The sequence below is a fragment of the Balaenoptera ricei genome, chromosome 13 (genome assembly GCF_028023285.1).
Source record: "Balaenoptera ricei isolate mBalRic1 chromosome 13, mBalRic1.hap2, whole genome shotgun sequence".
Classification (NCBI taxonomy): Eukaryota; Metazoa; Chordata; class Mammalia; order Artiodactyla; family Balaenopteridae; genus Balaenoptera; species Balaenoptera ricei.
Window position 1 is genome coordinate 84322288 of NC_082651.1, and position 10035 is coordinate 84332322.

General features: G+C 40.0%; 1 protein-coding gene across 1 annotated transcript; it reads left to right on the forward strand.

The window, feature by feature from the left end:
• The first annotated feature begins 9 nt into the window (after positions 1–9).
• SF3B6 (splicing factor 3b subunit 6) lies at positions 10–8071 on the forward strand. The gene is made up of 4 exons (XM_059893511.1): positions 10–251; positions 2866–2984; positions 7488–7626; positions 7801–8071. The coding sequence occupies exons 1-4, from the start codon at positions 222–224 to the stop codon at positions 7888–7890; spliced, it is 378 nt and encodes a 125-aa protein (XP_059749494.1). The 5' UTR covers positions 10–221; the 3' UTR covers positions 7891–8071.
• The last annotated feature ends 1964 nt before the right edge of the window (positions 8072–10035 follow it).

Genomic DNA, 10035 nt, shown 5'->3' on the forward strand with positions numbered 1-10035 from the left:
TCCCAGCCCCGTTTTGCCCCGGAGTCTTTTCCTAAGGGGAGACTACGTCAGCACGTTTCGGCGTGAGACGGTGGTATTCCGGTGTGTTAGAACAGCTTCCGGCGGGGTCTGGACGTTGTTGTCTTGCGTCTGACGCCTTGTTGCACTCGAAGCTGAGCGAGCTCCGGAGGAGTGCGGAGGAATTCAAGTGTTTGCTGGGGTAACCTCATCAGCCTGCCAAGATGGCGATGCAAGCGGCCAAGAGAGCGAACGTGAGTGTCTGGGACTTCTGCCGAGGAGGGGGAGCACTTCGCTGCTGGGCTTTCTCAGCGGCGTAATCAGAGCATTCTTGGCCCGCCTCCGTCCCCTAGGCGGGGAAGCCCAGAAGTTACTGACATGTCAGGGGGGGATTCCATCCTGGACCGGTCCTTAGGGATGTGCTCCTTGAGCCACACTTCCGCCCCTACCCCTTTTGAGAGTTCCTTTAAGTCTGTTATCCTAGTGTCAGTGATAGTGTTAACAGCCTGTGTTGCTTCACCTGCACCTAGGACCTGGCGTCAGGATCTTCTCCTCGGCCTAAAAGTCGGTAGCACAGATGAGTCCGCAATAAATAACTTATGCTTAACAGGCAGCTGGAACCTGGAAGTCTCCTCAGATCGTGGAGCTTTTTGGATCCTTCATTAATGTTTTCAGTGATAATTTTGAGCACCTAGTATATACCAGACTTGAGAGATAGGATACAATAAATTAGTCATATTTATTGAACACTTACTATGTGCCAGACACTAGTCTAGGTATCGCAGATACCTAGAATAAAACAGAAAGGCCTGCTGCTTACATTGTAATATTAGGGAGTCGGGGTGTTATGGAAACCTAAGAAAAATTGTCTTAGGAGAAAGAGAGTAGTCAGCTCTTAAGATGCTAAGAGGTACAGTAAGGTGAAGACAGTTAAATATAGTGAGATGAAGATTTTTGGTAACTTTGATGATAATCATTTCAGTGGATGAAATGTGGGATGCGGTGGGATGAAAAGAAGGTAGAAGTTGAGAAAATGGAGACAGCTCTTTCCACAAATTTTCTCGTAAATAGGGAGAAGAGAAATTGGATGATAGTTAACTTTTTTTAGGATGTGTGATATAAGGTGTATTTGTATGCCAATGAGAATGATCCAGTAGAGCGGGAGAAACTGATGATGTAGGAGAAAGGTGGGTTAAGTTCAGGAGTAGTTTGGGGTAGGTGAGGGGTTGGCATAGCACTGAGAGGGAAAGTGGCTAGATATGGATGAATGTATATTGAATATAAGGTACTTACCATTTGGTCATATCTATTTTCTCCAGTAAGCAAAAGCCAAGGTTATCACCTGGGATGAGCAGGGAAGAGAGGATACAGCTCAACTCGGATGTTAGAGGGAGTGGTGATGGTAAGGTTTGAGGAAAGAAGGGAAAATGTGATATAGTCTCTTGCAGAGTGAGAAAGCAGATTTACTAGAGAAGTATATTGTGATTGTCTGACAGTGTTTATCATCTATTTGAACTTAACCTTAAATCTTAAAGTCTAAAACTTTATTGTACTTATTTGTTTACCATTTGTCACCACCACTAGTTTGAGGGCAGGGAATAAGTATCTTATTCTTCCATTTATACAACACTTAGGTTAATGCCTGAAGTAGTTGTCAGTTTAATAGTTACTGAGCAAATTAATGTCTAGTATGTAATTAAGTATGTTAATAAGAAGCACAGGAGTGAAATCTGGACGGGAGATACATATTTGAGAGTCATCAACTCAGTGTGGAAAACATGTGTGGTTAAGAGAATGTAGAGTTAAGGGGAGTATACAGAGAGTCAAGAAAAGAAGTCTAAAGGTGAAACTCTGTGGAAGAGCCTATCTTAATGACAAAGAAGACTGAGAACAACTAGCCAGAGAGTTAGGAGGAATCCAAGGAAATAGAGTGTCAAGAACAGTCAAAAACGTAATAGTCAACAGTGTCAGAAGCCTCAGAGAAATTAAGTTGATGAGAATTGAATACTATACTCCAAAAAAAAATTTTTTAATGCAAAAAAAAAAAAAACACTGCAAGTGAAAGGTCTTAGTGCATAAAAGCATTTTTCATCAGCGTGCTGGAGTAGGAGCTATATTGTGGTAGGTTGATGAGTGTTATGAAGTAAAGAATATGAAGCAGTGAGTATAACCTGCCTCTTTTCAGATGCTTGACTGAGAGAAAAGAAAAAAAAGGAGCAAGATAGGATAGCAAATAGAGGGCTGATAAATTCAGGAAAGGCAGAAAACTTGTCTTTTTTCCTTCACTCTGTAATCCTAATACCTTGCCTGGTGTATATATAACGAAGGCACTCATTAAATATTTGAGTGAATGAAGAGGGATCCAAATAAGTGTTTTGTGTAACAGTTGGGAGTACATAAGCAGCTGCTCACATGAGTAATAAAAGAAGCCAATGGTGAGGGAAAGGCTGCAAATTCAAAAGAAAGAGATCATTGATAGAACAAATTCCTGAGAAGACCAGAGAATGGTCATCAGTGGGAGTTTTATTATCCAGCAGACAGGAACAGTTCCCTTGTTCTTTCCCACACATGTCTGTGGCATTGAGGACTTTTAAATGAGGTTGGAGATCTTTGTTTACCTGTAGTGACTGAAAACCGGGGTTTTGTAGTAGCCCCTTATTAGTTCCTACTAATAGTCCTCCCTAAAACCAATGCCCAGTTGCTTTTCCAAAGAGCATGCCATTTTCAGTAATATCAGATTATAATTCTTATTCTTGGCTTATAAAAATTATGCATCATCTTTATTAGAATTTATTATGAGAATTTTTTTTTTAAATGATAGCACTCCTGCCTCTGATTATAATAACAACACATTATTTTTCATTTTAGATTCGACTTCCACCTGAAGTAAATCGAATTTTGTATATAAGAAATTTGCCCTACAAAATCACGGCTGAAGAAATGTATGATATATTTGGGAAATATGGACCTATTCGTCAAATCAGAGTGTGAGTCTTACTGAGACTTTTGAAATGTCGTTTAAAAGAAAATGATTGGAAAAAAAAAAAAAAAGAAAATGATTGCGTAATTTATAATCTCAGAATTACAGCTGACAGAGGGCCTAACCAAGCGCCTAGAGACCAAGGCAAAAGTACCTACAGAGACCCTCATGATCCAGCTCAGTGAGAGCCAAGAATGGTAGTTGTGAAATTATAGAGAGCATGAAGTAGCAATGAGTGGTTTGAGGGGAATGGATGGGAAGAGAAAGAACCAACATTTATTACATACCTACTATTTGTTAAGAAGTACTCTACTGTGGTTTTTATATGCATTAACTCTAACTCTCTCAACACTCTTCACCATCTCCTTTACTGATTCCAGAATTTCTGAATAAGCTGTGCAAAGGGATATAAAAGTAACTGAGAAAAATGCTTTTTTTTTTCAACTATAGCTTTCTATTGAAGATTTAAAAGTATAGGGCAAAATAATTATAACATAAATCCGTGTTTTAATTTAATCTAAAGATTGGGGTTCATACCTTCAAATGATGTTTAACATCTGCTATATGCCAGTTGTCGTAATAGGTGCTTTTGTTTGCATCACCAACACTACAGCCCTGTGTGGAGGTGAGAGTGTGTCTGTTTCACAGGTGAGACTACTAAGGCTTAGAGAGTAAAGTACATTTCTAGCTTCACACAGCTATTTAGTGATAAAATCTTCTGATTCTAAATTGAATCTCTACACAGTACCACAGCTGCTGTCATTTTAACTAGTATACATAAGCCATTTACCTGAGTCCATCTAAGAGGATTTCTAAGCTTTTTATTTTTAATTGGGATATCCCTTTCTTAATACATTTTCTTTTATGAGTTGAGAGTTCCTCTGTGGCTTTTAGAACTCTGAGATCTTGAGGACTCTCCTTTACAATGATCACTGTCCCTCCAGAAAGTAAACCAAGAGCTAGAAATATATCATCATTGGTACTCAAACAGGGATGAAAATGAAGTGTTACAGAGCAGCTGTCCTTTTTAGGAACCCTCTTTGCATATTTGATAAAAGCTTTTGACCCTTTCTACAGAATACACACAACATTTTGCAAGTGATTTCAGTGGGTACATGGACTCTAGGTTGAGAACTCCTGTTCTAGACATACAAGAATAGTGTACAGAAGAATCCCTGGCTTGGGGCTCAGGAGACAAGATTCTGCTGCAGGCCCTTTTACTAGCCATGTGACCCTAGACAAGTTGCCCAGCTTCTTCCTCACATGTAGGATAATTGGTCACCTTACCTGGCATGTAGCAGACTCTCGGTGCTTTGAACTTTTTAAAGCCCTTTCATACTTGTTACATCTTTTGATTATTAAAGCCATGAGTAAGGTAGGACAGGTGATGGAGCCTGATGTCACTATTTGACACATGAAGCAGCTGAAGCTCAGAGAGGTTAAGTTACACGATTAGGTTTTCTTATTTTCACTTTAAGCTTTTACCACCAATCAAGAAAATAATGTTGACTCAGTGCTTAACATATAGTAGGTAGCAAGTACATGTTTTTAATTAAAATTACAATGTGGAGATCAAGATATTAGGTTGATAATTAGGGGCTGGGGCGCTTGAGATGGAGAGTTTTTTTTTTTTTTTACATCTTCATTGCAGTATAAATGCTTTACAATGTTGTGCTAGTTTCTGCTGTACAATAAAGTGAATCAGCTATATGTATACATATATCCCCATATCCCCTCCCTCTTGAGCCTCCCTTCCACCTTCCCTATCCCATCCCTCTAGGTCGTCACAGAGCACCCAGCTGATCTCCCTGTGCTATGCAGCAGCTTCCCACTAGCCATCCATTTTACATTTGGTAGTGTATATATGTCAGTGCTACTCTCTCACTTCATCCCAGTTCCCCCCCCATCCCGTCCCCGTGCCCTCAAGTCTGTTCTCTATGTCTGCATCTTTATTCCTACCCTGCCACTAGGTTCATCAGTACTGCTTTTTTAAATTGAGATGGAGAGTCTTTAAAATGGAATTAGCGCCTCTCCCTATTCTACTTCCTAAGAAGATGTAAGAGGAAGGAAGAGAGATGCTTTTGTTTTGTTTTGTTTTGTTAGCTTCCCAGAGAAAAGATGTGTGAGAGAACTGATAGGAGAAAGTAGATCTCCACCCTTCAAATGCTTATTAGCACTTGCTGAATGCATAGCACTGTGGGAGTAAAATAAAATATAAGGTCATGTTTGCCCTTAAGGAACTTAAATTGTTGTTGAGTTTTTTATGGTTTTATTCTGAAGGAAAAATTAGGTAGACTTTTTGGGAAAATCTTTGGGACAGTGTTTTTTTCCTTTGGGTAGTCCCAATTTTCATACCTAAAGCATTCTAGAAAATGGTTAAAAGTCAAAAGTCCAAGAGTTGTTAGATTATTTGCAGAGAGTAAAGAATATTATAGGGCTTCCCTGGTGGCGCCGTGGTTGAGAGTCTGCCTGCCAATGCAGGGGACACGGGTTCGAGCCCTGGTCTGGGAAGATCTCACGTGCCGCGCAGCAGCTGGGCCCGTGAGCCACAATTGCTGAGCCTGCGTGTCTGGAGCCTGTGCTCCGCAACAGGAGAGGCCGCGATAGTGAGAGGCCTGCGCACCGCGATGAAGAGTGGCCCCCACTTGCCACGACTAGAGAAAGCCCTCGCACAGAAATGAAGACCCAACTCAGCCATAAATAAATAAATAAATAGATTAATTAATTAATTATTTTTTTTTAAAAAGAATATTATAAAATTTTTCATCAGGCCCATGTAACCTGACAAAGTGAGAGTGTTTGATGACACTGGCACCCTCCAGCCACCCCGGCACCCTATACCTATCCCATCCCCTTTTACAGGAAGCACAAGCTCTGACCAGGGCCCAAGACTGTAGTCTCGTCCTAGATCAAATCTAGGCAGGTGCCTCCCCTTCCCGTGGGGCCCACTGCCTTTCCTTGACCCTCTGCAGGGACTGTGGCAGTTAATAAACCTTATTCTGCAGTTGCATTGGGTGGATAGAACACAGATGGAGGAAAGGGGATCCATCTTTAGCTTACCGGAGCATAAGCTGAATGGGACCTCTGCCAGCTGTCCCCACTCACAAGCACATGGCCATCTGCCACCTGCAGTTTGTTGCTCCTCACACTTCCCTAGCTCCCCCCCTAACGGAAGCTGGTGAGGTGAGGAGAGGAGGTGGCAAGGAACACCTACACAAGAAGCAGCCCCATATCCATGAGTGAGATCCAGCTTCTGCTTTCCACTTCCAGCCACCTTCCAGCATTCTGCTCTGGCTCACAGGTAACCCCACCAACAAGCACACTTCAAACCCAATCCCTCCAGAAACCCAGCCCTTTTTCTCCAGCTACACAGGGCTGTGTAATGCATAAAAGTGCAGATATTATTAAAAATGAATGTGTGAAAGTTGGGAGTTGACTCTTGTTTTAAAAGGGCAATGAATCTTGGGGGAATTCCCTGGTGGTCCAGTGATTAGGACTCTGAGCTTCCACTGCAGGGGGCACAGGTTCAGTTCCTGGTTGGGGAACTAAGATCCCGCATGCCACGTGGTGCAGCCAAATAAATAAGTAAATACATAAGCAAGCAAGCAATGAATCTTCTAAGAAAAGTGGAAGAAACTACATTGGCTCTTTAAATTGGAGGACATCCTTTCCTGGCCATAAAGGATGGTGGTTGCTGTTTTCCTGTGTATCTTTTTTTTTTTTTTCCTGTGTATCATTTATAATTTTGCTATCCTCCTGGTAGGGGCTTCCTTCCAACCCCACCTCCTTCTACAGACACGAAATGGTTTTATTTTTATGGATTTGGTAAACTTTAGTAAAATATTACCCAGAAACTTTTGTTCCCTACATTGATGGAGATTGTTTTGTGTTTTTTTTTTGTTTTTTGGAGGTTTTTTTTGGCCACGCTGTGTGGTATGTGTCTTAGTTCCCTGACTAGGGATTGAACCCGTGCCCTCTGCAGTGGAAGCTTGGAGTCTTAACCACTGGACCGCCAGGGAGATCCCGAGGTCATCTTATTTTTAAGGACTGGAACTAAAATTAGAGTGAGGGAGAAAATCAAAATCTTTAGAAACAAGGGACTAGTGTGGTAAATAACTAAAGTATTGGTTCTGTTGCATAAATGCATAGAAAGAAAAACCCCATTCCAGACATTGCTGACTAATCACAGCTATCACTCCTAAGGTAGCGTACTTTCCAGTGTAAAACTGAAAATTGATTCTTAGTATGAGAAGTAGGAAAGACTAGAGCAGTGAACATGAAAACGGTGAAAGTTTCAAGCTAGTTCTTTGCTGCTACTGCTTTAGTAGCCATGTTAGTATTCTTGATATAACAGTAAGTTTAACCTGAGTTATTTTACTTAAAATAAAAACAAAAATTACATATTTTGAGAAATTATAGGCTTATCCAGCATACCTGTCCATAGTATCTGTTTCTTCTAGTGGTTTTCAGGTAAATGTGTATTTTAATTAAGTCCGATTCAACTTGGTAGGGGGAACACACCTGAAACTAGAGGAACAGCTTATGTGGTCTATGAAGACATCTTTGATGCCAAGAACGCGTGTGATCACCTGTCAGGATTCAATGTTTGCAACAGATACCTCGTGGTTTTGTACTATAATGCCAACAGGGTAAGTATGGCCACGGTTCTCATCACGTGGGGAACCCATGTAAGAGTTAGTAGAGAGCGGTACCACCACTACGGGAGATGTGTACCCTGAGTTCTTTTCTAGCTACTGCTATTGCTGAAATTCATTTGACTGTAGATTGGTAACTGTTAACTTTGGTGCTTACCACATTTTCAGGCATTTCAGAAGATGGACACAAAGAAGAAGGAAGAACAGTTGAAGCTTCTCAAGGAGAAATATGGCATCAACACAGATCCACCAAAGTAAACGTTTTCTGCATTTTCATTTTGGACTGTTTAAAACCCATGAATGACCACCACTACCTTTTTTTTTTTCAATTAATAGTGAATGTTGTGATTTCTTATTGGAGATTCAAAAAGACCTGCTTGAAACTTTGATATATTTTAGAATATATTATGTTAATAAACTTGTAGCTTTTTGTAAAACATGTCGTTGTTTTATCTTAAAATTTCTCCTCCTGTATTATACCAGAAAAAAAAATAATAAAACAGCAGTTGAACCATATCAAGAATTGTTCAGTGGTAGGTGGTCCTAGAGACTGAGTTTCTTGAGGATGGGGACCTTTTGATATTCTTAATGCCTCCAGTGACCAGTACAGTGCTTAGCCATCAAAGGAACTTGTTAAGAGTATTGTCATTTATTGAATGTCTATTAACAATGAAGTCTCCATAACAACTTAGTGAAGGTGTAGGTATCTCCACTTTGCAGATCCAAAGCTTATCATGTTGAGTGAATGAATAAAATGCTTACATAAAAAGCTGCTTTTTACTTTTTTTTTTTAATACTTTTTTGGCCGCACCTCATGTGGGATCTTAGTTCCCCGACCAGAGATCGAACCCGAGCCCCTTGCATTGGAAGCACCGAGTCTTAACCAGTGGACTGCCGGGGAAGTCCAAAAGCTGCTTTTTTACATCAGCTAGTTATTAGCCACATGAGTACACCTGAATACTTGCTTTACAGTTAACGACATACCTTTGTCAATATGGGTGCCCTTGTCTTTACAGGTTTATTCTAGAAATGGTCGTTCAGATGACAGCAAATGGTTAGAAATGTGAGAGCAAGCTGCTTGGGTGGTGGTATTTGTTGTTACACGTCTAAGATGTATTTATGTACTTTTCCCTTTAGTTAGTAAGTGTCTGTGTGTATTTTGGACCTTAGCTCACAGTATATCTTTGCCATAAATAAAATACTTAATGTTTATTCTTATAATCACAGACTCCCATGGCGTGGAAATAGTATGGTTATTACCACATTCATCATAGCTCAGCAGCTTGGAGGAGATAGCTATAATTTTCTTTTTATAGTTTAGGCATGGGCCAAATGGAAAAACATGGACTAATTGTTTTGTATATAACTATAACCCAAAATCAATTTGAAGGGTACAAGCACTGAATCATTTAAATGGACAAAAGCCTATTCTACTTTTAAATGCATTTAGCTTTCAAATCTAACATTACTGTAAGAAAATGGGCTATTTTATACTTTTTGTACTGTCTTCTCAAAGCCTACCATTGAAAATGAAGAAATAATTGTCTTATTTATTAATTATGTCTGAGTGCTTTTTGAAAGCACTGTTAAAGAGTAGAAAGTCATTTCTATAAGGGCAGGCAGATGACAAAGGAGCCACAGCTGTAATTTTCTTGTGAATGTTTTTATGAGTTTCTTACTAATTTTTGTAATGCACAGTGTGCTTTTAGGTATTTACAAATGTAAAAAGAATTTTCTAAAAGACTTTTGTAAGGGGACGACAAATTAGACTTATAGTGTGATTTGTCTAAATGGCAGACTGACTTGCCCCTAGTCTAAGTTGTTTTAAATTAATAAAAGGGGAAATTCCTTCTACTGACAGTTATGGCTGGTCTATAATTTTGATTAATATATCTGTTAGTTGAATTTCATGACCTGAAGTTAGGAGTTTAAAAAAATGCCCTCTAATTGTTTGGAAATTTTTTAGCCTGTTCCAGTTATGTTACAAGAACTTTAATTCAGTGGACAAATACTGAGCCTCTGCTTTGTGCCACGTCTGTGTGTAGTAAAATGCTGAGGACATAGTTACAATCAGTCCTCTGCACCAGGCATTGAAGGCGCAGTTTTAAGAGTGTCAGTAAAGCAGGGCCTGTGAAGCCTAGCATCATATCCTCTCCAGGTGCTAGCCAGTAGGTATTTGCTTTTCCCCCCACCTCTTCTTAGTGTCTCCTATTACCACGTTGGCTGTAAATACTCTAGACTGAGATCTTTTATGTGACTCCATAATGGGCACCTGAAATGGTCCTTGGTGCTATTTTTAGTTATCCTATTGGTGTCACAGCAGGAAATGTGACTGTCTTTTATACAGGCTGAGTTCTGAGAAATATAGACATTTGTATCATTGAGGAAAGCTAGGAACCAAGA